The sequence below is a fragment of the Eleginops maclovinus genome, chromosome 17 (assembly GCF_036324505.1).
Source record: "Eleginops maclovinus isolate JMC-PN-2008 ecotype Puerto Natales chromosome 17, JC_Emac_rtc_rv5, whole genome shotgun sequence".
Taxonomy (NCBI): domain Eukaryota; kingdom Metazoa; phylum Chordata; class Actinopteri; order Perciformes; family Eleginopidae; genus Eleginops; species Eleginops maclovinus.
The window spans coordinates 10,200,493-10,226,499 of NC_086365.1; the positions used below are offsets into that span (position 1 = coordinate 10,200,493).

At 41.1% G+C, this 26,007-nt stretch overlaps 1 protein-coding gene across 1 annotated transcript; it reads right to left on the minus strand.

The window, feature by feature from the left end:
• On the minus strand, nt 1–25,750 carry hmga2 (high mobility group AT-hook 2). Its single transcript, XM_063905962.1, has 5 exons — nt 25,239–25,750; nt 24,116–24,202; nt 20,700–20,750; nt 9,598–9,630; nt 1–5,947 (listed from the first exon to the last, which is right to left on the minus strand). Exons 1-5 carry the CDS (start codon nt 25,344–25,346, stop codon nt 5,885–5,887), a joined length of 342 nt encoding a protein of 113 aa, XP_063762032.1. The 5' UTR covers nt 25,347–25,750; the 3' UTR covers nt 1–5,884.
• Between the last annotated feature and the right edge of the window lie 257 nt (nt 25,751–26,007).

Genomic DNA, 26,007 nt, shown 5'->3' on the forward strand with positions numbered 1-26,007 from the left:
TTATGGATGCCATACTTTTTATTGTGCTGGATAAAAGGCAGTGAATATCTATAAAGACTTTGTTTAGCAAGCACGCACAATTTGCTTTGAAAAAGAAAGACAGTAATAATATGTGGATAGAGGAAGGGATAAAAGTTAGATAATGTATAGGTTTTTGAAATTATACAGAAGGAGCAAGGAAGAGGAAGAGCTGAGAAATCTCTTCCAGTTCCCTCACAGCTAACTACAAAACATTGCATAATGTAAGAAAGATCCTTTTCAAAGGATACATGTCCAGTCTTAGTCTAATGGTGACAGAGGCAGAGAAAACAGTCTTATAAAATTCATCCCCCACAAAAATAAACTATATATATATAAAACTTTAAAATGTTCTCCATATGCTCACGGACACCTGAATTTTAAACAGTATTTAAGTTTGAAAATGAGGTAAAAGTAGGCCATTATGGAGGTAGTAATGTGTATTCGATTGTACTAGAACGTGATGTCATGAAGAGAAACTTCATTAAGACTCCCAGAGGTGAAAGCTCGTAAACAGCTTCTACAATCAATCTGTCCAACAGCGAGGTAGCATCACCTCCAGAGAACTTCAGCAGGTGTTTTAGTTTCTTCTGAACTCAGGTTCAGATCTCTGGAGGAAATGACACAATTCAAAAGGTTGTAACTTGGATCTCGACGATCTCAGTGGTGTCATTTTAACCCACAATTTACACTTGGTATTTATTATTATTATTATCGGTAATCCAGTTAGAGAGAGATTACATGTTAATACCAGGTCTAAAAGGGGTCTTTCTGGCTGATGGATGTGGTGTTAAATGATGAAGGCTGTCTATTTGAAAGAGATGTGGTAAACATGCTGATCAGCTGCGTCAACAGGTTCACACAGTTTATACAGCAGCTTGTGATCCTGACTGTTTGGATTTGTTTGATTACCAGACATATTATTTCCTGCACAGTGTCTGGATATAAAAGTAATTATTTCACTGACTTGTAATTACTGGTTTAGTCCATCCAGACTCCTGACACCGATCAAATACTTGTTTGAACTTAAAATGAGATATGATCGTCTCTGTTTGTCCAGTAAACACACAGTTCTGAGTGTTAAGTATATTAATCCTAGCACAAAGATTGGCAAAGTTTGATGATAACTCTATGGTCCAGAACACTGTGCAGATTGTTGGTTAGTGTGAGTTTACCACTGCTCCATTGGTGCCATGCTTTTGTTCTGACAGATTTTTTCTGAAAACCAAAAGAAAACTGAGAAATGTATAAAATGACCAACGCTAGTTTGTCCAACAGGCTGTATCCTGAACAGCGGTAATTGTTTCAAAGTACCAATAATACTCCAACTGCCTAAACCTAAGCAACATAACCAAGCAATAGCCAATTGGAGGCAGAGAAACATTGGGTGGGCCAAATGATGCCGTTATGCATAATAATTAGCCATTTGCTTCAGTTTGTAGCATGGGGGGAAGCTGCCTTCACATGATACGGGATTTTCTCTTCACTCACTGCAAGGTTTGGCGCAGAACTTTGTGGTGAAAACTGCTAGTTTTCAACAGTTAACTCGTCTGCTTCATACAGCTTTCACCTGATTGGTTGCGCTTTTAAAAAGGTCCACCGTAAACAAGGTCAAAGTGGAAATAACGCGAACTTTGAGCACAGCGTTTGGCGACAATTTTGATTTGTACGCAACGCAGGGTAGCACTTCCGCCTCGCCAAGCGTCACTGCTCACTCTGCAGGGATTCCCAAAGTGGGGTGCGCGAGCTGCCACCAGGAAGTGCGCGAGAGGAAACATGTAATGGTGGTCTGGTTTAAGAATATTACTGTGTTGTTTTTTAAGGGGGATTTTTTCATAGGCTACAATAAAAAAAACAGGAACAATAAACATTTCCTTTGTAATCCCTTTTATTTTAAATAAAAAAACTATAATTTATTACTTTTTGATTGAAACGTAGAAGAAGACAGCCGCTGTCTTCTTCTACGTTTCACTGTAGCCTTGGATATATGAGCGCCAACTCGTTTCATTCATTCTTTCAAATATGATTAACTGGCTGAAATCAGGGAAACTGTCAAGTGGAACGTCTCATGACAAAGTTATTTATATGGCGATAAAACAAAGCTTTGTTGCGTTTTTTTGGGGGGGTGAGTCAACCCAGTTGGGACGTAGAAGGGGGTGCGCCGCAAAAAAAGTTTGGGAACCGCTGCTCTATAGCACGGCAATGTCAGGGCAGAGTTGTTTTGTATCTTGTGAAGGCAGCATAATTTTTTGATGGGATATTAGAATGTTGGACAAATTGGCTTTTGGTCTAATGAGACACCTTTAAGACTTTCATGGTTTCAGAAATAATGGACAGTCAGAACATTGGACAGTCGCCGTTTCCCGTACAGGTGTTGCTGTTGAAGCCAAGTTGACAGGATCAATGTAGCTCCTCTGAGGCTCTACCTCAGGCCCAGTTTAAAAATAACTTCTTATCGTTTCAAAGGTTGCCATGATGACGGGTGAAAATGGTATAATTCATCACTAAGTACAAAGCAATTCCATATACATCTGGTTTAAACCATATCACAAGAAAAGAAAATCACATTTGTGTCAAGTACACAAACAACTAATCAAGTATATTGATATCTACTAATTAAAAACAAGAAAACATACGCATGAATACAATATACAAAAACCAAACACATCTGTTTCAAAACCTGAAGTCACTTTGAAGGTGAGAATCCAAATGTACTGAGATTTGAAGCTTGATCTGATACAATACTTTAAGTAAGGAGCTTCTGCAGTCCTGATATAGATCATATCATACATCAATGTAACTCATACAGAAAGTAAAGAGACTGGAGGTAGGTATTTTTCAATTGAATAGTCCATTTTTAGCGGTCTGTTTGAGGTACTGTACATATGTAGGTAGTACATAACTCAGGAAAAAACAACTCTAACTATTCAAAGCCAAAAAATAAACATGTAGTTTTATCATGAAGTGTTGTACGAACACTTGATCCTCAATAAACCGTTTTGTAAATCAGAAGAAAATAAATTCAAGTTAACAGTTTGTCAAACAGAAGTCCCAGTTTGCAGATAATGCTAAATATGTTTCATTACAATGTTAAGATACAAATTAAAATTAAGGTAAATAAGAAATAACAATACGTAATATGTTAGCTGCTTTTTTGTTTTGTTTTTTTAAGTATAAAAAGACAGATCACTGAATCAATGCTTTTTCCCAAAAATCTCTAAAGAAGGAAATGTCAGACGAGCCAGAGCCGAGCGTTGATGGAGACAAACTGCATCTTATGTAAGAATCTAGTATTCTTTTTCAATAGCACATTTTTTTTCTTGTAGTCTTGCTTGACTGATTCTAGGCTTGATCGGTGTTCTTTTACAGTACAATTGTCATTAAAAAAAATAATAATTTGGGGTTTTGTTTTCACTTTAAAAAAGTTCCTCAAATGATGAGATTAAAGCTAAACACCACCACTTTCTTTAGGTCGAATATGGTAAGTTTTGTCAGATTCGTGGATGATTTAATATTCTTCATATCCGCACACTTGGTTTGTCATAACCCACAGGAAAGACGGTCAAAATAATTTTCCTTTAATGCACATGGCTCTGTCAAATCTGACCTTTTGCTTCTTTATGCGTTTTGTAGTCTTTACCTGACTGAATCAAATGTAACAGTTGCCGACATCTTCCTGTTCCTCCATGACAAGACTACAACCAACCGGGATGACCTCGCTTTAATGTACAGTATAAAGTTCCAACACAAATATCCGAACCACACAGGCATCTATTTGTGTGTACTTAGCAAACGGCGTTCATTAGCTGGTTGTGCTGAGTCAGAGGTAGTTTGAAATCATGATAAGATATTGCATTTCAGTGACCAGAAAGCGCTGGCATACCGTCAGGTTACCTCAAACGTAAGGCTTCCTGGAGTTACATTGCGTAACATCCAATGTCACGTTGCCACTAAATCCAGGTATCAAGTGTGTCATGAGGTAATGTGTGTTTTGTTCTTGTGGTTTTTGTTCTTAAGGGTTTTCTTTTTTGTAAGTCTGAGGATTTTTTTTGCAGTGTGACATCAATGATTAAATTGAGGTTTTAAAGCTATGTTGCGCAAAATGAACGAAGCTATGTACACGAGCCTGAAAATGTAAATGTGAACAAATGGTATACAGTAGTCTGATGCAATGATTGGTAGTGGAGGATGTGAAGAGGTTTTACGGTATTTCTGGAGCAGTGAAAGAGGTGTGGCAGTCCACCAACAACAGGGAGAGCAAAGCATGTAGTGTTCAAGTTCTGGTCTTTCAAGTAACACTGACACCATCCTGGGTAAATACACATTAAAGTTTAACATGTATACTAGAGGCATCGCTGGAATATCAACTCGTGTTTTGTTGATGATCGCACAATAAAATAATTGATCGATCATTCGTTAAAATGGGCTACACGAAAGAGGTCATGTTTATTTCTGCTAATACTGGCCCATCTTTTTCTAGAATCTTGGTAAAACGGTGTAGCGTGGGCCAGTGTAGAAGTTCTTATATTTTGGAGCTTCTCCAAATTAGGGGAGGGGATTAAAAATCTATCTAATTCTAATTCTATTAACATTGTGAGATGTCTGAGGTTTTCCCTTGAAGAGTTCCCTTCTAGTTTTCAACCCAAAGCCCATCTCTCAAGTGAGCCGTTTGGGATTCGATGTGCAAAATTAATTATGAATAACAATAGGTCCTACACAGAGCTTTTTGTCTCCCTGTGCTGCGTGTTCTAACACCAATATTGGCTAGGGCTGTTTGGTATTGAGCGAACGCTGATGTATTGGAACAGCAGAAAGTTGTTCTTAATGTCTGTATGATAAAACCAGCCTCTTTTTCTGCAATCAACATCTGGAGAATCTGTCGACAATGACAGGGTGTGTGTATCAGTCTGTCTGTGTGAGACAGATGCAGTGGCCGTATGATGCACCACCTAATGCCATCACTCATGTGAAGATAGGGTGACCAGGTGCCAACAATGTGGGACAAAGTATGTGGGACAATGCGGGAGGAGTTAATGCAATGATAAGAGCTAGTTTAGATTTAGAAAAATGTCCATTTAACCCTAAAAAATAAACCTTTCTATTGAAACCATTAGCTTATAAATATTAATTACAATGCATTACTTTAGGTTGATTTGTTTGAACAAACTATACAAGTAAAGGACTTTCATGTAAATTTGGTTTGATGGATTTTTTTTTTCCAACAAAACATGTCCACATGATATTTCTTTGCAATCTCTGAGTCTGGAGCTGGTCACAAAAATCTCTTTGGGAATCGCCCTCTACACCCATAAGTATATTCATTTCTAGACTTTGTTGATTGATTGACATCCGACACAGCCAATGGGGGACACGGCCTCAACTGGTGGGACAAATTATAAAAATGCTGCACAGTCGCGCACCAAGTGGGACACCTGGTCACCCATATGTGAATATGATGCTCAAAAGGACCCTTACTCACCCATTGTATCTGTCTTTTTAGTGTATTCTCATTGCCGAGTGTAAATGTGTTGTACACGGCTGATGACATGTCTGTCCTATTCCTGATTTGATCTTTTAAACCAGCAGAATGTATGAAGCAGATTTCTTTTTGCTTCCTTTTATCTGTTCCATTTCTTTTTGCTGCTTTTTGTACGGTCTATATCAACATGTATCAAGGGAGTTGAAGATGCAGACGTAAACTGAACAGACCCGCCTGTTTGATGGCGGGGCAAAGATGGTAATTCTTTAACTGAAATTAAAACAAGTAAAGTAATGTGGAAAAGGTCAAAAACAAGTGGTCAAGGCAGTCTTTTCCCTTTCAAAGACCTGACAGCTGAATGAGGTAGAGATTTCATGGTGTGGTAGCTTAGTCCTCCTGTGGGGAATCTCCAGCATCCTCTTCTTCTTCTTCTTCTTCTTCCTCTTCTTCCTGTAAATAAAAACAAGATAGTCCATGTCATTTACCCTCTACACCTTTGACAACACACACAACTCAAAATCATCCACCTGTAGAAATTCCAGACAACTCTGAAATTGGATCTGTATATTTTAACTTTTACCTACGCACATACTGAAGGAAGTAAAAGACAAATTCTACCAGATTTTGCAGCCATTTGTCGACCACATCAATAACAGTGCCTCAATCCTTCCCACAAACTAATAAAAAATAAAATTGTGTTAAGCAGAATGGGACAGATGTGAAATGACAGTGACCTTTACCATTGATCTTTTAAAATAAAATGAGTTCATCCATCAATTCAAATGGAGGCTCGAGCAAAATTGGAAGAAATTCCTTCAGAGCAAGCTGGAGATACTGCGTTCACAAGAATAAATCAGAAGAGACGGAGGGTCAACCCGAAACCTAAAGCCTACATGCAAGGCGACACCCATGGTAGATTAAAAAAAAGGAGGATGCCCACAACCAGAGCTGTGCAGGCACTTGTTGATATGGTTAATGAAGCAGCTAACTAAGTCTCAAAGTGAACGGTTAAACTGGCAGGAAACGACCACGTGCACGATTGGACACCAGCCATCTGCAATAGTAAATGGACTATTGCAGATGGCTAACCCTAACTCTAGTACAGCAATGTCTGTGGCTCCCTAACCCTAAATACCTCAGAACAAGTGCTGCTTAGTTTTCTGAAGTGCATGATGACCACTGTCACAACTGTGGAGAGGAAACACCTCCTCCCTCCTCAGATGAAATGCATTTCATTTTCCACATGGCCTCGTTTTATTCAGGGAGGCTAACTGACACAATTTATAACCCTCTTCCTTTCCCAGGCTGCGGCGGTGCAACACCACCTCCATTCATTAGTGCTCACACACTTCAGTCTTTAAAGGGCCGCTAAATGCTACCATGTGTCACAAGGGCAAATGGGAGCACAGGGAAAAAAAAGGTGGTTGTAGCGTGGGTGGGGGACAAAAAAAGAGTTGCAATTATATTCCCCCCGTGCCGACACCCACACCATTTCACACACAGGAAAGGATAACTATGAGTAACCCGTCATTTAAAATCCAAGTGACGGTGTTTACTGCCAAACTGATCTGTTAAAGCGTTAAATTTGACAAAAACATCCAAGTTTGCATTTTCTGCCACTTCATGATCAAGGCTCGGTTGGGTTTAAGGGGCGTACAGCGTTAAAGACGTCTGACCATGCCTGAACAAAGGTGTCCATAGCGGTTTATATCCCTTTCTGACAACCCTTTTCCAAAAGGCATTCATTTATTGTGTGTACGGCACATACAAAAAGTATGAGTTTGAAAGCTCCACACACCTACTAAATCGGTAACGAAGGGCGAGCAGTCTCTTGCTATTTGACGGATAATGAGCAACACTCCTCTGTTATTAAGTCTGTCTTTCTTGGCTCTGTCTATCACTACCAACTATTGCCTTTGTAGAGTCTCCAGTTCGCTTCTTACCTTACAGTACTTGTAAGGTGTTTCTCTTATTTAAATAATGAAGTAGACTCATACAATTACCATAACTTGTTAAGCCTAGAGCCAATAGGCATCTGTTTGCCTCTTTTTGAATCTTTCCATTGACTGTTCATGCATTTAAAAATGTAACATCAACAGCTTTTCAGGCTTTCCACTGATTCCTGGTTCATGACTTCAACCCTCTTCGAAATGACTCACTTGATGTGATGTTTCCCATAACTGTCACAGCTGTCTTAGGTGCCATAACCCTATGGTGTTGAAGGTTTGGGGTATATCTGCTAACCACCTGTGACTTAAAGATTGTGTTTAGAGGTTCTTAAGAGGTAAGCCACTTTAGGGAGATCCTGGTTTTAACCCTTCAACTACATCATGGTTTGCTAACTTCAACTAAACAAACAGATGAAGAGGGAATAAGAAAATTAAGGTTTGTTCCTATTGTGTTGAATTTCAGCATGGATCATACAACCGGTCGGTGCAGATAGTGCCAATGCTTCAAGAGCACACCCATGTCATTCACACTGTTTATTAGCCTTATTTCAAAGGTTAACATTGAGTTTTAAAGTAGGAGTATGTAAAGATAGAAGTCCTGGTTGGCAGCGGTGGCTGAAACTTGAATGGGAAACTATGCTATGTGCATACTGCAACGTTCTGTTGGATCGTGTATCCACCCCACCCCGAGCGCTGGAATGAAAGGGGTTTGAGGTTTTGTACAGGCAAGTGGTGGTGGGGCTGAGATAAAGCAGCCTATCAAAGTGGGAGAGCTAAATGACATTTTTATGGTTTGCAGCTCCCAGGGCCTCACAGCGCCTCCCAACTACCTCAGTCCTGTTCCCACACAGCCACAAATCAGAGCGGAGTTATGCATTCACACCAAGAAGTGGCCCGCACCAGTGAACAGAGGGAGGCTGGTGGATTCCTGGAGTGTGAGGGAATGCTGGGGGTGGGGGTCCTGTGTCATGTTGCACTCACTTATTACCATTCTGCTTTCATTCCCCCCCGATGTACATGCTCACACCAGCAACACAAAACGGCATCCAATTAACCGCTACCTATTAATAGTCAGACACGGAGGAAGTGTAGTTAACTTTGTAATTTCTCACCAAGAGAAAATCTCAGGTGTTTATTCTTGCAAATGCCACTCCTATATTTAGAGATGTGACTTTTTCCACAGTTTTCATCTGGCTCAAAAAAACATTAGCACTAGTGTAAGCTTTAGCTACAGGTTGAGTGAATTTTGCAGCAACTATATGGATGTTGCCAGCCTCTGAGGCGCTTGACCAGAACAATTTCCATCACTTCGATTGATAAGAAACAGATACACACAATACACCGAAAAATACGACATCCACTAACCATCAAAAAGCACATTTGGATGTAGCTTAGAGGTTGTTATTAGCGCCCGGGAGGAGTTTGAAAGGGGGTTGGATGTGTTAACAAAGCATATAACTTTGAAACAGTCATGTTCCATCAGCTCAATGTAACAGTACACAACTCCACCATGTGGAATAGACTCAGGACAAACAAGGAGATATCTTCATGATTTTGATCATTCTTTGGAATATTTCAGGGAATTTGTATATTTGGAGGTCCCTGTAGCTAAGGAGGTAGAGGAAGTTGTTTATTAGTTGCAGGGATGAAGGTCCATCCCCCATCTCCTCCAAACTGTCCATGGTGAATTGCTGAACCCCGATTGCTTCTAATGGCGGCGCCATAAATTGCATTCCATTAAGCTAAAAAGCTGAGGACTCAGAAGCTCATAAAACACAAGTTGCCCAATATCCTGATTATATAAATAAATATTAAATATTTGCCCATTTAACAACATTTCTGTATTTGGGTAAATGCGCAAACCTGGAAAAAACACAACAACAATCTCTGCAATGGGGACATCATTAAACTGTTTTTGCTATGGAAACCATTCAGCAGCAAGTCATGCCATTTAATCACTCGCTCAATTTACCCTAAAAAAAACAAGCAGTGTCCAATATGTGTGCAATGTTTTGATTTACAGAATAACATATGGTGAAATAAAGTTGTGTGTGTGTGTGTGTGTGTGTGTGTGTGTGTGTGTGTGTGTGTGTGTGTGTGTGTGTGTGTGTGTGTGTGTGTGTGTGTGTGTGTGTGTGTAAATGATCTTACCTGAGCAAGCTTTTTCTGGACGACTTGCTGTGGCTGCAAGAGAGCAGAAGAAAGGGTAAGTGTCGATTCTCCACTTTTCTATCATTAACAAGAATAAAACGTTCACAGCAATTCACAAAAATGTCACATGGTTGCTAGGCAGAAGAACTGGAAATGAAGAGGACAGGACAAAACAGAATTAAACCCAGATAACGCAGGATGCACGTTGTATCTTGACCGTATATCTGCAATGACATAAGGCAGTGATTGGTAATGAAAGAGTAAAGTTAATTGACAATCACCTCAAATCTGACAGCACAATAAATACATTCACATCTGCACGGACATTTTTAAGACCTTGTCTCGAAGACATCGGCAAATATAACGGCTATCATGAAGGATGTTACAACCTGCAATCTACCAATTTGTACAAGTATCTCTCGGGTTAAAACAAATGGTATTAATGACCCATGTTGACCATTTCCTAATACTACCTTTTCTAACTGGCCATATTCACAGGAAGCTTGCTGCAATAACCCCCCCTTGCTACAGACCACTGATTGAGAGCATTCTGCTGTGAGGTAAACCACTTTACTCTAGAACGCATAAACGCAGAGTGCTTATCCTTGACCAATTTTGATATTATTGTCAATGTGTTATTGACCCTAATTATATTGGTAATCCAATCAGCGTCAAGGCCACATACCCAGATTGATTTTAACCTCCCGTCAGCCTGTTCAGTAATAGAGTTATTAAACAGTTGAATGATTGTAGGCAAAGGGCCAAACAGAAGCGGCAGCACACCACAGGAGCATTTGGGCTCAGAGTAAAGCTGGATGATGCACAGAGGATACAGCTGCCTCTCACACCTCAACATGATGACAAGTATTGGCGACCGTGATGTCATATTTGTTACCAAAGTAATATGTTAAAACTTTATTCATATGAAAAGAATTTGACTTGTTTGTGCTTGCATCTCTTAATGATACAACTGCTGTGGCATGCATTTCTAAAACAACCGTAGCAAGCAGGCAGAGCAAGAATACACGACACACCCTGTACTACAACTTCTTCCCCACTTGGGAAGAGTGGTGAGTGGCCAAATGATGAAGGGACACAGGTGAAAATACAACCGCAACATACCAGAATGGAATAATATTTTTTTGCAAGTATTCATAACTTCTCCACAATGTGTTTGTTAAATCTTGTAGGCCCTCAAACAACTTAGATTACAACCCACCCCAGTTTTGCATTTAGATTCTTCATGCTGGCATTAAATATCACACACAACTGCACAGGAAGTAGCTCTGGACAAGAGCTGAACAGCTGAGCACTCCATTAGCTCGGAGAATGTAAAGAGGAAACGCAGAGTCGTTGATGCTCGTAACACCGTACAGCTGCTGGCCGTAAGAAGAGGGTAACATGTCCCTAACCCCACACACCCACCAGGGATCAGTTCAAACAGCTGGTGTTTTCTGTGCCAGCTTTGACTGGAATTTCCATAGGCTCAATCGCAGCAATGGAGTCCGGACACCGGATGGGTCTTGCGTGAGGAATGCAGCAGGAAACATTTGGAAACTAATGCACACAAAGAGGAGGATGCAATCGGTCTGAACAGCTTTGGGCAGTTGAGTGCCTGACCAATTTTCCCAACCAAGTGCTCCACCTGTCCCGTTCCCCTTTAATACTTCACACTCCACTCAGATGTTCTGCTTCTGTACTGTACTGTACTGTAAATAGTCTGTTAAGCAGTCGTGCAAAAGGGGAGAATCCTTTGAACGGGGACCAAGCCGAAAGAACGTCCGCCATTCCTCAATTCTAGGGCGTAGTGTACAGCGTAGTTTTGTCGGCTACCATTAGTTTAAAATTCGGGGTGAGTGATAAAAATAAAAATCACTCGGTTTCTCGGAGTTATCAGTGGTCTGCATTGTTTTAAGTCGTCATTAAGTATCACCTCATCGTGTTTGGAACGTATGAGATTAGCATGAAGTTGAACACATTTGTAATCCCTGTAAGTATGGTAGTTCATGGGAAACTAAGTAATGCTGGTTGGTAAAGCCAAACAATTCCAGCTTGAAGTATTATGTGATATAAAAGAAAAAATGTCAACGAGAGTCTGACTGCAGTCCAGAGAGCAAAGGCTCCAAAATAAGTATTGAAGGACTGACTTACATATCAATTAAAGCAACAGACACACAACTTAATGTAGTAACTGACCAGAAATACAAAGGATGAATGGTCTGCTGTGTTTACAGTCTTACAGTAAAATGTTGTGCTGTTGCAGTGCATCTGGGACAAAGTATTCCAAAATAACCATCAGTGAAATCCAATCCCTTCGAGTACAGAAGCCACTCCTGCGAGTAGAGGCTCTCGCCCCCACTGCCCCAAACCAGCCCCCTCAATCCCACAAAGGGAGAAATGGCAGCATTGTCTTTCACAGGCTGTGGCAGCTCTTTGATGTTGCCAGGGCCTAACACTATGAATCACTTGTAGACCAAGCTGCCCTGCCCTACAACTGTTTTGGGAGGGCGGCTTTAGGCATTGCATGAGGGCAGCGAGGGCAGCTTCAACTATTCCAAGGTATGCTAGGTAAGTATGACTAAAACTAGGAGCCCTATGGAGGGGACCCCACTCAGCTGAAACCAAATCCCTCCGCTACTCCAAGAATGCGGCGCTCCAGGCTCTTAGCTCGAGAACCACCCAGCGGCTTCTTTCCAGAAGTCTTCCTCTGATCAAAGAGGGAAATGCCTCCGCTCTGCTGAGCACCGTGTACAGGCCACCATTCACAAAAGGCTTGTGGAGAGGAGGGCCATTCAGCCTGCTCTCTCTCCAGCACCACAGTAGCTGTCCGCATCACTTTCTGGGGTCAGAAAACTTTACTGGTTCTCCAACTAGTCAGAGAAATCCTTCAGTATGTTGTAGTATAGGTATTTTCACAAGCAACTTAAACTATTGACTGCTCAAGACACTTTTTTTTTTGTAGTCCAGCACATTGACCAGAACCTCTTCAGACTTACAGAAAAAATATGTCAAAACTTGCCGGTTGAAACAGCAATAGGGTTACGAAGTTGGGGGAAAAAAATCTGATCAGAACCCATCTTTAAGGGCAAGCTTTCAGTCCCAAATATATGAAGTTCCATGTGTTATGCCAGCCTCAGATCTTTGCTTTGGGTTCTGTTTTTCAAATGTGGATGTTATTGTGCGCACTACTTCATGCGATTACTTGTACATCATGTGTATAGCGTGTACTGTGTTCCTTCTCTGCTGCAGTCTGAGTGTTAATTATCCCATAAGAAAGGGTGCTGCTGTTTGCTCTGGTTAACCGTTACTGGTCCTGCTAACCTTTGGACCTCCTTTGAAGCCAAATGGATAATTTGACCAACCTTCCCTCCATAAACACAAGCCTGCACGGATGAGGAGTCCGTGGTGAGATACGCTTCGGATGAAATGCCGTGTAGATTATGAGGCTGTTAAAACCTGGAATGCTCACCATTTAACTTGTTAAAATGTAACTTTGCCTAATAGAGCACTTAGGTAGGTAAACATTGGACTTGTTTTGTAAAACGCTTTGGAATTCACGGCCTGCTGAAGTGAAGAGTCTGTCTGGGGAACTTTAAGTGAAATGAGCCAATTAATTGTTTTCTGTGGAACAATCATAGGTTTTTAAAAAGGGGAACATTATGATTCATTACTTAAGATTTCTAAAACAGAACCATATACAACATGTTTCTTTGATTTCTTTAACGTTGCAAGATATGCCATTGTGTTGTTTTTCAAAAAAGGGTCTTTTTGTTGCTTCCCACCATTGTCTGTCCAAGAATCTGACAATGTGTGTTCAACAATTATAGAATTCATTGGCATCACATCTTGATCAACAGGTGACCTTTCACAAACATTTCACATCTTACAAAACTTGCAATCAGGAAAAAAGAAAAGAACCTTTCCCTTTGGCCAAACCTAGAGTTTCTGTCCGTACACACACTCCCTTATCTCTATTTCACACTTTCTCCCATATCTCTATTTCACACTTTCTCTCATTCTCTCCCTCTCTTGTTCTTTGTTTCTTCGAAAAAAAAATGTTTCTAGGCCTTGAACTTGACCCTGTGAGACTTCCGCATATGAATGGTCAAGCAGATTCAGGCTCTCACATCTAGAGGGAACGAAAGAATGAGACATTTTGACGGTCTCTTACACTCGGTGCGAGAGTCTGATACAGCTTGTAATTGTCCCAGTATCTCTAGATCAGGCTCTCCAACTTGTCGTAACATGTAGGTCTTCCTCTAATAATCATAGTGTTGTATTTAAAAGGTTACCAGAAAGCACAGTAAAGGTTCAAGACCATGCTTGAAATTACCAGTGCAAAAATGACACCTACGTACATAGCTTTCCCTCCTGAAAAAAAACAAAACGATGTCGTGATGCCTTATGAAGTGATGTAAATAAACCAAGTAGCATTGCCTCCTATCCTAGCCGATGCCCCACCAGAGTTATGAATTGCACCTATCAGGGTCCAACTAAACCCAGCGATTAGGGGGAATTTGCCGAAGGGCCCTTTGTACAAGAGAAAAATGTCTGTCGTTGCAAGGAATGTGGAAAATTCCTAGCAGACAAGCAGGCTTTTGTTGGTAGGGTTTTGGGGGGTGCTCTGGAAGGAAAGAAAGGCGCAGACAAATTGGATTGGCTCCATTTAGGAGCCTCTGCTGTTTGAAGTGAAATCTGTTCCCAGAGTATCTCAACGCAAAAAGGCAGACAAGTAGAAATGCAATATGTCTGCTTAGACTTAGACAAGTATTTCATGCTTTTTGTTTGCATTTACAGAATCAAAGAAGCATTTTTGGTTTTGGTTTAGCGTATACTATGTTTGGGAGCAGAATTGTCTTGGAACCATTTGATGCAAATGCATGTAGCTGTTTCCCAGCCTGCATGCGTGGCTGCTTTGAAACAGGAAGGACTCTATGCATGGCACTCAGCTCTGCCTTGTTTTAACAGAGCGTTGCAGATGTTATGAATTAACCTGTCGGGGCTGCAACAGCTCACTTCCTGCCTCTTAATAGTGGTAGCAGAAATACTCTAATGACATAAATGTCCATATCTATTTAAGGAATTTGAAAGAAGTGCATTGTTAAAGGAAGAGGGAAAAATCTAAGTTATCGCTACACAAACAGCCAGGACACCACAGGACAGCCATGAAACTTCCTGTGTAAAACAAACAGTGAACGTGGGGTACTCTGAGTAAGTCTCTCCTTCTCTGACTGCTTTACAACATGGATCTTAAGGTTTTCTAAACAGGTTGCATTGCCATGTACCTGCAGGAGCTTAGCGTTAATTGTTTTTTAAGCTGCTTTTAAGTTTTGGATGAACCGCCAGCCCAAATTGATAATATAGACGGCCTAACATTTCGCCAGGGGAATTCCTGAAGGAGCTCAGAAGCAAGCGAAAAAGACTCTATAATGACTTTTCTATGCAATTCCCACCGAATTAGCAATATATTTTAAAAGGAGCAAGACGCATTTGAAGAAACATCTTGGTTGTCAATGCACATGCCAACTCCCCAATGTTTCCTGTAGTTATTCTTAAAAAGTGAACTGTACAAAAAATGTTGAGTACTAACTACTGTACATCATGAACATCGAGTACCCCAATGTTGATCTACATGTAGCATTCTTAAACTCCACCGCTTTTGGCATCCTAATCAGCTCGCGGCCATGATGTTGTAGCGAATAGTGAAATGATTACACTCTTCCAGAGTCTGCAGTAGGAACAAAAAAGGGTGGGAGTTATGAGAGGCAGGCATAGGTGACCTGTGGAAATCCGCTAAGGTCCCAGAGAACTCCTGATGTTTGTAGAGTCCCTGTCTGAACAAAGGCCTCTAGTGGCTGGAATTCAGCCCTTCAGCCCGGCAGCAGCCGAGGCTGGAGGAAGGTGGGGGGTTGAGAATGTAGGGAATGAGGGAAAGCTGCTGCCCACCCCCAACTCCTTTCTGTGTCTCTCAGTGGTCTTTCTTTTTTCTCTCTTGCAAATAGCCTGGGGAAGGGGAACGATATGGCAGAACCGATCTAAAAATAACTAAATGCACCTCATCCAGTCAAATACACAAAAAATGAGTTATTTGTCAAACATGACAGAACGTCCTGTCCACTTTGTTAACCCCACTGAAATGAGCACATTTATAAAAAGCCAATTTAAAAGGAAAAACGTTTTAAAGGAGATAGAGTTTGCTTCCCGGCTCTTCAGGTAAGTCTAGAGGAGCTAAAAGCTCTAGATCTTGGAACAAGAGAAGAATCTGAGGATCTCAGGGGAACATGAGACAATAAAAGGTCAGATCTTGAAGTATAGAGTGGTGCAGTGATGGCGTATTTTTGTAGGCCGACCCTGAAGTGAGGGCTTCCTTGGTATATTGCAAAAATGGGTTTTGTAGCCCACACACCTAATGGCTGCATATTGACACCACTTTGTGATATAAGAAGAGTAAATGCAATTGGAAGCAATAAAAAAAAACATTGTTAGGCTCTAAGCAAACTACATCACAGCTCATTGAGCATCAGAATCAGAATCAGGAACACTTTATTTATCCCAAACTGGGGAAAAAATGTGTTCCAGCAGCCAAAATACCAAAGAAGCAAAACAAATAACAAATAATTAGAACTAAAAAATGGAAATAAAAATAAAAATCACCGCTAAGGCAAAGGCAGACTCGTATCGGCGTGATGGCGTTTCATTTGGTTGCTTGTTAGCTGACACGTAGAGGCTTCGGACATTTACAGGTGGAGTATTTACTGACGTATTTTATGTTGTAGAACAAAACGTGCAAATCTTTTCAGCTCGTGTTATGGGTTCGGGTTAGGTTTAATAAACGTTTAACTTCAAGGCAAGAGAACTGCAAGTGTTTTCTGGGTTTTAGGACTCATTACTGCACAACTCTATGAAGCTAAGTAAATCATTTGATTATTAAAATATACAAGACTAGTTTGAGGTGCACCCAAAAATGGGTTTGTTACCCTCGAGTTAAGATTATTTTGACAAACGTATAAAGGTCATGAATTCGCTTTTTCATGCTTTGTGTATAAATGCATACACTGGTTGGACTTGTTCAACACCGCAGCCCTGATTGGTCCCCTCACTCACTCTGGACACCAACTTTCCCGGGAATCTGTTGCCCAGAAACCCTTGAGGCCAAGTTCCATATGTTTTTTTCGTGAGGCTTGCCAATGCTGTAAAAAGCGTTTTAATGTCGGACACAATTGGACAATTACCCCTGCCTCACAAATGCATGCATTCAAGGAGAGACGTTTTCACATTCTGCTTGTTTCTGAGGACCTTCCAGGCCTTGCCACTTTCTCAAAGCTGCTGGACAAACTCCTAATCATGCTGCTCATCACCTCTGCCAGACTTCCTTACTTTTCTTCTCTTCCGAGCTCCTATTCCATTGCCTGGCACCTGCCTTCGGTGTTTGACCCAAAGCCAAGAGCAGCAGAGCCTTGTGTGAGGTGGGAGTAGACCTCTCCCATTCACACTATATCAACTCCCCTTACACACACTCATGCCATTGCACTTGTGCTCCCTTGCCCATTCACTTAGTCATTTCCGCACATTTGACGCGGAGGCTATTAGTCTCACAGTAGACTCCATTTAACACCAATAAGGGTTTGCATGGACACAGAAAGGGGAGATGGGTATGAGTGTGTCCTGGCTGTGAGTAACTTCGGATGTGACTGCGTAGAATCAAACACAAAGAAGCAGCTGTATGGGAGGCAGCAAGACAGCTCAAGGGCAGGGAAATGGTTTGGCTTCAAAACATTTACTGGCTGACCAATGATAAAAGGAAGCAGAAATAGAGAAGGAGTTATATTTTCTCTTATTTCATGGCTTTGATTTACAATTAAAAATGGTCCAATGTGCTTTGCAAATGCTGCTTGTGCCAATGAAAGGCAGGGATACTTAGATAAAATATGAAATAATGTTGCTTTTTTATTATGGCAGCAGAATGACCGTCTCTCAGTTTGAATATGACCATCACCACGTTTGTGATTTGAGCATTTAAATGGTCTGAATTAAAATCTCAACAAGATCTGGTGTTTTGATACTTTGAGGAGCATCAATGAAACTCTATCCACTTTCATTTCATTGAAGTGAAATCAAAAGGACAGAATATATATTTTAGTGTATATATATTAGTATCAGATTTTCCATTACATTTTTGGGTCCTAATTCCAGTAATGATAGGGCACAAACGTTTTGTCGACAGAAAAATCAAGAAGTTTACTCAACAGCACTCTGAGCAGGCTGTTAAACACTTTAAGAACCAATTATCTTCAGTTATCCAAACACAGAAATCTTCAAGTTCAAGCTTTGGCTGTGATATTCCCTTGCAAGAAAGCTTTACCTATAGGCAGCCTATGTTGTTAAGAATTCCAAAGCTGTACTGCAAGACAGTTTAAAGCAAGGACAAGATTGTATCTTGCCCGTAGAGGAACCAACACATAAAATCCAATGACAGTCGCCATTTGGCAGCAGAAAAGGGGGAACTGCTATGTACAACTGATGAATGCAAACTACTGGAGAGCGGAGACTCCCCGTTCAAGCTTTTACGAGCAGAGGAAGCTGGTCAGCTTGGCAGAGGGGTGCTTATCCATCTCAGCACCTGCACACAGAGACAGGACCTGCATCCCTACAGTGGAAGAGCAACAACTCATACCGATGAGGGACAAGTCCACAGAAGCCAGGTCTGACTAGCCCTAGCTGTGCCTGTCAGCTAGAGAAGTATATAAAGATAGATGGGGAACCTGTCCAGGGTCAATCACTTCTCTCAGTCAATGTGTTATTATTTCCACTAGGGTATTATATGGGTTTTGGTGCATGTAAATGGTCTGCAAAGGCTAAAATCCCTCCCTAAATTTACCTTTCCCACACTCTCGTCCCCACCTCCATTGGACTTCCTTTTTTTACTTTAAGTTGACACACATGCTTCAGTTGGCTAGTGCTCCAAAGCATTGTACGTAATAGCTAAGGGCTGGGACATCTGTAAGCAGTTAACCAATCACAACAGAGCTGGCCAGCTAACCAATCAGAGCAGACTGGGCACTGGTTTCAGACAGAGGGTGAAAAAAGAGGTGATGCAGCACAGACAGTATGAGAAAAATAAAGAGCTTTTTGAACATTAAAGCATGGAAATATGTCACAGTAGAGACACAAAATACAAATATGAACCTGGAAATGAGCACAATAGGGCGCCTTTAAGTAAGCAATAACAAAACACCAACAGACCCTAATGATCCTGCTGCAAGGTTGCTGTCGTAGTTAAACATTTCCCTCGCCAGATAAACCAGAAAGCTGCTGTAAGGCAGAGGTTTTGATTGTCAAATGGGTGTCAGCACATGCCCCGCGGCAGTCACAAATGTACGTTATCTACAACACACTGCGGCCTCTCTGTAGTTGACGTCAAGCAACGGAGGCCGCTGCGTGGGTGGATGTTGGTGTGTGTACCCGGGACATGCAGGCACCGGCAGGCAGCACAACAAAGAGAAAGCTGCAGCAAACCTCCACTGCTTTATCAGTTCAGTCCAAGGGTTCAGCAGCTGGGTCGAGAACGGTGTTGCGTCTCTGACATAACACAATACTGGACTGAAATGCACAAGGCTGTACACCCCTCCATTTATTTTTGCATTTTTTTTTAGAGGTCTACTACAAATTGCTTGCCCAACACTTTACTATGCTCTGAGTCCACTATCATTTAAAGACTTGCCAAGACTTGCTTAGTGGCTTTCATTTTTCATTGACATTCAATACGGACAAACAATATAATTCATCAAAAGCAGTCTTGAGGACTGGAAGGATTTTCATTGCAAATGTTAAAACCAAGAACATGAGTAGTATTGATATTCATATAAAATGTACTTTAGATAAGAGAGAAAAAAATCCCATGTTTACAACTTTGGCAGAGGTGAGGAACGTTGAGGTGAGATGAGGAACAGTTTTTTATTGCCAACTCAAACACAACATAGTTACTTGAAGAATCTCTGCTGTACTTGTATTTAACACTTGTATTTTGTCGTGAATGCCGTTTAAAAGTCAGATAGTCTTCGTTACAACAGCATTATGAATACAAAAATAATGCTATTACAATGTTTTAAATGTGGTTATTCAATTAGAATTTTGAAAAGGCAAACAATTATCAATTAGAGTGAGTTATAATCACAACATTATGCATTATAACAGTGAGTAAAATAATAAAATATAATGTAATACAACTATGTGAACCAAAATTCACTCTTTAAAAGAACTACTTTTAATAATTGCTTCGTTTGAGGGTTTCCTCCTCTGATTCTATTTGTATATATACACGGATATAGGCAGATTAAAACACATTACAAGTTGTATGTTTATAATCCCTCATAGAGATGTCTTGTTGAAGATTGAGGCTGCGGATTAAGATGCATTTGAACGCAGCGTACGTTTTACTAGCTGCTTTTGAAGCCACCGCTCGGAGCTGATAAGTCTCAACCAGAGCATGCCACAACAAACCAGCAGAAGTTGGTTCGTAAAGAAAAACTAAAAATGCTTAATCTTGGAAGACACTAAAACTTCCAGGAAGGCTTTCATTTACTTTCCCTCTTTCGAAGACCGTAATACTACATACATGCTGTACGAAGCAGAAAGTCCCTTGCCTCCCTCCTCGCCCTTCCTGGTGGCACTTCTAACTGCAGGCTGCTTTTTCCTGCACTATCAATCAGGCCTGTTACTTTGGAGCTGATAAACACTGAGGCCTTCAAGCTGTCAGTGGAATTATTTAAGTATTCCTGCAGGCCGGCGCGGAGGGTAAACATTTTCTTTGACTGATAACTCAAACATTTTGGAGATATCCACGAACACACGTACACCGGCCTCAACCAGAGAGGAACCTCTGAATGAATTAAAGCCACATAATGAAAGCAAAAGTGACAACAACATTGTGAAACCGTCTAAACATGAATTCAACTGGGAAAAAAACGTGTTTAAATGATAGGAAACAAATTGTAAGAGGGATCTTTTTTCAGGCTTTTTCATGCACATTGACCACATATAGACCAACTCCAGTATCCAGTATGCCAGCAGCAGACACAAGCTCACGAAAACCATTGACTCACCCATTTCCTCGGTCGCCCCCTGGGTCTTTTCTCCCCGGTTGCCTCGGCTTTCTGTGAAGACAATGATAAGGAGCAATACAATCAGTCTGTGACATTGGAAACACCTGATCGGACATTTACTCTAGCACACATCTTAAGGTATAAGGGTCCACACCGGTACAGTAGGTCAAAGTTCAATCAGTGTCTCTGTAAACTGATTAGTGTTTACAACTAAAAAGAATTGCACTTAGTACGTTTTTTTACTACCTCAGGGTTTGTTTTCGACCTTGATCGTGTGGTTGCGCATGTTTCTTGACTTTCTTTATCGCTTTACTCCTAAATATCTGGTTTTCACGTATTGAAAACAATGTTAGCATGGCTGAAAGGATTTCCCAAACTTCAAAACATTTTAATAAAGCGCCATAGAAATGTATTAAGCTAAGTATTAGTACAAGACACACTAAATTGCCAAAATAAATGTGGAATTTTAAATATAATAATATATTTGTAAGCTGTGAGATGTATCCGGATCTAGGGCCCAAGTTATTAAATTAAGCATGTCTACAGAGCATTCCCTTACAATTAAAAAAAACAGAGTATCAATAATTCATTGAATATATGCAGGCACCCTGGCTCTATTTGGTCAGGTGAAATCTTAGTCAAATTGCTGAGCTGCGATTAATTTTGCAGACAACGACCAGCAGGGATCGGTGGTGTTGTTGAGTAAAAGCCACACAAGGCCTGGTCACACGGCATTAGGTGGAGTGTTTCAGCAAATGTTCACCCCAGATAATTGTTGAACAATTAATCAAAATCGCAACATGGTGTACTCCAGTATTGTAGTCGCAGGAGGCCCAATATTTGCAAAATTGGTGTCAAAATCAACCTTTTTTTTTGAGCATCTGAGATGTTTTTTGGTTGTCAAAACCAAACCAGCGTTAAAGAAATTACAATTATTTTTAAATGATGACGCAAAATGATTATCTCCAAAATGGCATCATACTGCTAATGTAAAATCATACAAAAATAATGGTGATGAATGATATATTTTCCAAAACATTTAGCCATAACCCGTAGTAAAAACTGTCACCTAAAACAGTAGCTCACACTCTGTGGTGCAGAGGTTTTGGAAATGACCAAACATCACACAAGTACAAATTGTTAACAAATTGCAGGCATAGAAGCTAATCATTCCTGTTACTTTTTCAGTGAATTTCAAGAAATAAGGGGCTTTTTGGAGTTACATTAAAGCTATTCACACAGAACCAAAAAGGTAGAAAGGATCAAAGTCAGCTACTTTTAATCGAGCTGCTTGATTAAAGTTTGAAGTACTTGTATTTTACGGCAAGGATCACAAAATATCTCAGTTTTTGAAGTCCCATGTTGGAAACCTATTAGACTATGGTCCACAGTAGCTGACTGATTCCCTCCCCCCCGTCCCATTTAACAGAAACACAATTGTATTAAGCGACGACACACTCTAATGCTCTGCTAATGCAGGTCTCTATCATGACACATCACACTGCTGGCTCGCCAATCTGTGTGCTGTATTCCCATTTCTCCGTTTGCGATGCTACATTTTTAATGCAGAGCTTTAATTGTCTGAAACACAACTCCCTGTTCAATTAATCATCAGTGTGTTTTACATGTCTGAGCTGAGAGAAGAAGCAGCGTGTCTGCGGCAGCAGTGAATAACCAGGGATCTCACGCAAATACAATCACCATTTTACTAAAAGTGATATGTTGGTTTTTTCTGTGCTGCCACTACTGAAGAAGAGAACCACTTGACTAAGGGGAAGTTGATGGTTAAAGAAACAAAACGTTGATTGTCGGTAGGAAATGGGAAACACACACCTACTGACCAATCAATCTACCCAGAATTGACAAAGTTTTTGGTATGTATAAAAATGCCACAAAATAGATTATAGCAAACGACTGATGATGTCACAAAGTTTCAGGGTAAGACTTAGGTTGCCTTCAAACCCTAACAGAGTGAAATGCCTGGGAAGTTGCAGCCATGATAAGAGCTATTCGAATTCTCTAGGTGATAGGAAAGGAAACTTTGACCGAAGCCTTAGTATTTAGCAATGGCAGCGTGGCAGCAATACAGAGGTTTGAGCAAGGAATCTTTGTTTAGTAGAGCCTCAGTATTTGAACGCATGCTAACAAGACTTAGGGTCTTCAGCCATGCCCTGTATATTTTGCTATTAAGCATGTTAGCATTTGTACACTTCATTAGGTCATGACTGCTACAACAACGCAGTATTTTTGGTCTGCTTTTTACTTTGGCCATACAGAAGAGGTCAGACGCCATTTCCTAGGACCTTGAAGCATTCAAACTCTTTGTCCTTGACACCCAAATGGAAGTAATGGCACAACAGTCATTATTCACAGAGCCTTGTCCGGTTTTTTCAACAAACGACCACTCCAGGTGATGTTCTGGTGACTCCAGATTTTTTGCCCAAAAACCACAATGTACAGCCTTACTTTTCCCATGATTATGTAAATGGAGTTTTTATTTTGTGGTGAGCAGGTGTGGGGTACAATTGTTTCTACTTGATACCTGTCAGAGATTGCAGAGGTGATTGATGTGGCCAGGGGAAGTGAACTTTTAAAAGAGTATAAGTTAAAGGTGTGGGCTGACCCGGGACTCTTTGATCTGGGAAGATTGATATCTTCTGTGTTTATCATAACAATACCAGATGAGATGAGACTGGATTATGGCGAGAGCAGAGTGGTTCACTTTTCAAAGTGCTGGGAATGTTTACAGTGGTTCATGGTGGCAAGGGAGCACTAAGGCTGCTGTCATCATGAGCCTAACACAGCTTCATATAACTAATGAATGAAGACACAGCCAGTATCACAAACCACAAGTAAGAAAGGTGGGAAATGGCTGTAAAATTCCAAAGCGTTTCTCTAGGATCATCATCCTCATTTCTCATTCATCAACTCTATCTCTCAAGTGCTGAAGAGGAGTAGGGCCACATGTTAAACCATTTTTTAGAGCTGAACAAAAGTGTTGTTATCCAAGTTAGAATTCTGAGAGAAAAAATCTGAATTCGGAAATAATTCTGTATTTTCTGACTTTCTTCTCAAAATTCTGACTTTAATCTTTAAAAAAAAAAAGACCCTTACTCTTTTCCGTATTCATGCACACTGTCTCCCCTCTAGTGTGTGGGAATACTGATGGCCGCACCAAGACATTTTTGCTAATAATTTTGGACAGTTTTAGTTTGCTTTTTCAAATTAACAAAGAAAATCAAACCTGTAAAATAATCTTAATAATAACTACAGGTAGTTACTGAAACTATACAGTTATTGATCCCTCACATGTCCACTCCTGAAACCATGTATTTGTTATCAGAAATAAGTAAATGAATGTCCCAAAAATGTACATTGCCGTACGTATGCGTCCTTCAGGTGCTGAGGCTCCTTACCTTCTGCGCTGCCTTGGAGGGGCCCTTGTTCTTACTTCCTTTGGGGCGGCCCCTCGGTCGCTTGGGGACAGGCTCTCCACTGGGCTCCTGAAAGGGAGGGGGACATGACATGGGTGGTGGACAGGAAACAAAGCTTTGAACCCCCCCCCCCCCGTTTGGTCATTGCTTTATGGGTCAAGACCAAGAGAAGAACAAAGGGTGTGTGTGTGTGTGTGTGTGTGTGTGTGTGTGTGTGTGTGTGTGTGTGTGTGTGTGTGTGTGTGTGTGTGTGTGTGTGTGTGTGTGTGTGTGTGTGTGTGTGTGTGTGGCACATTGTGTCTGCTTGTGTGTGGCCATACAGGGAATGAATGAGAGGGATTTGGTATTCATTCAAATTTTCCACTTCAAATTTCACACTGAATTTTTCACAATTTGCCGTCAATATTTCTATAACCTCATTACCTTGTGCTATTTATTGTGTTTCAAGATGTCTAATATATATAATATATAATAGTTCATTCTCAATCTACATACATACTAGCTGCTGTGTTTCTCTCTCCAACAGTAACTTTAGCCGGCAGTGTCAATGGAGGTGATTTTGGTTTGACATTTTGGTTGGAATGTGACTCACCAGTCTATAAACACATTCACAGAAACATGTTCAAAGCCCTCACTTGCCATTGCATCTCTTATTCAACTCGTGAAGATCCGCAAAATCACATTCATTCCCATATAGTTTACTCATGTTGTCAATAAAATATCATGGCCAATGCTGGAAAAAGTCATCAGTGTGTGTTGAACGTTAACTCAGCACACATAAAGTTGGCTAGTATGTAATATAATAGAAGCATGTTTGGAAAAACAATGTCTCACCTTCTTTTACAAACACAAAATGATAGGCTACTGAACACAAGCTATAAGGAAGAAGCACACCCTGCTTACCTTCCACATACAACAATCAATTGCAAAGTCAGTTCACTATAAAAACAGAATATGCCAGTAGTGCAGTTTGATAACTTTTAAAAAGTCACATCTCGGTGTGTAGATATTCTACAATCTGGATTTGATTGTTTTTTCTCTCGCAGTGACTGGACGTCTGTGTCTGCAACTCGGTTTCAGTAAACAGCAGCGGGAAACAACTTACTTTTTGTGGCTTCCTCGGTCTCCCCGGCCTCCTTTTCTGGGGCTCCGCGGCCCCCGTGGGCTCCTGGGAGCCGGAGCTCTGCCCGGCCTCGTCCCCGTGTCCGCTCATGGTTCCCGGTGCTGCAGCTCCTCCGTACTCCCGGTGATTAGAAACGTCACGACAAAAACTTTAAAAGGTCGGTTGTCTGCTGAGTAAATCTCCCACGGGCAGCAGCAGAACTAGCAGCTTTGAAGCGTAAAAAAGAAAGAGGTTTGGCTCAGTGAGCAGGAGATAGAGCACCGGGAACGGCGGAGCCTGAGACGCCGAGCGGCTGCGACTCAAACTCGGCTACAACACACCGCGGCGGCACCGTGCAGGACCATGCAGCAGCGAGGCGTGACAACTCGGCACGGCTCGTCTGAAAAGTGTGGGCATAATAACCGCATCCACAGCCCACTCCTAAACCAGGACCCACTCAATGAGGATGGGTTTTTTAAAAAAAAATAAAAAAAAGAAGAAGGAAAAAAAGAAAGAAATCACCTCTCCCGTGGGTGGATAACACGGGCGGGGGAGGGGGGTCTGGAAGAGAGCCAGAGAAAACAACGACGAGACGGAGTCCTGGCTGCAGGCCAGACATGGCAGGCCGCATTTATGAATTAAATTCACATTTTCACACGTTCTAATGGAATCCGCTGCTGTCGGATACTGGACAGCCATTCAGAGTTCACCTCTGTGAAATATGAAGTGTTTTCTTGATGTTGGGGAGATATATCGCCTCAACACTGAAATA

Coding starts and splice junctions, on each gene's coding strand:
- hmga2 (XM_063905962.1), bottom strand. CDS start 25,346: ATGAGCGGACACGGGGACGAGGCCGGGCAGAGCTCCGGCTCCCAGGAG. Junction 24,203..25,238: donor GACCGAGGAAGCCACAAAAA/GTAAGTTGTTTC, acceptor CCTCCCTTTCAG/GAGCCCAGTGGAGAGCCTGT. Junction 5,948..9,597: donor TCCAGAAAAAGCTTGCTCAG/GTAAGATCATTT, acceptor TTTTATTTACAG/GAAGAAGAGGAAGAAGAAGA.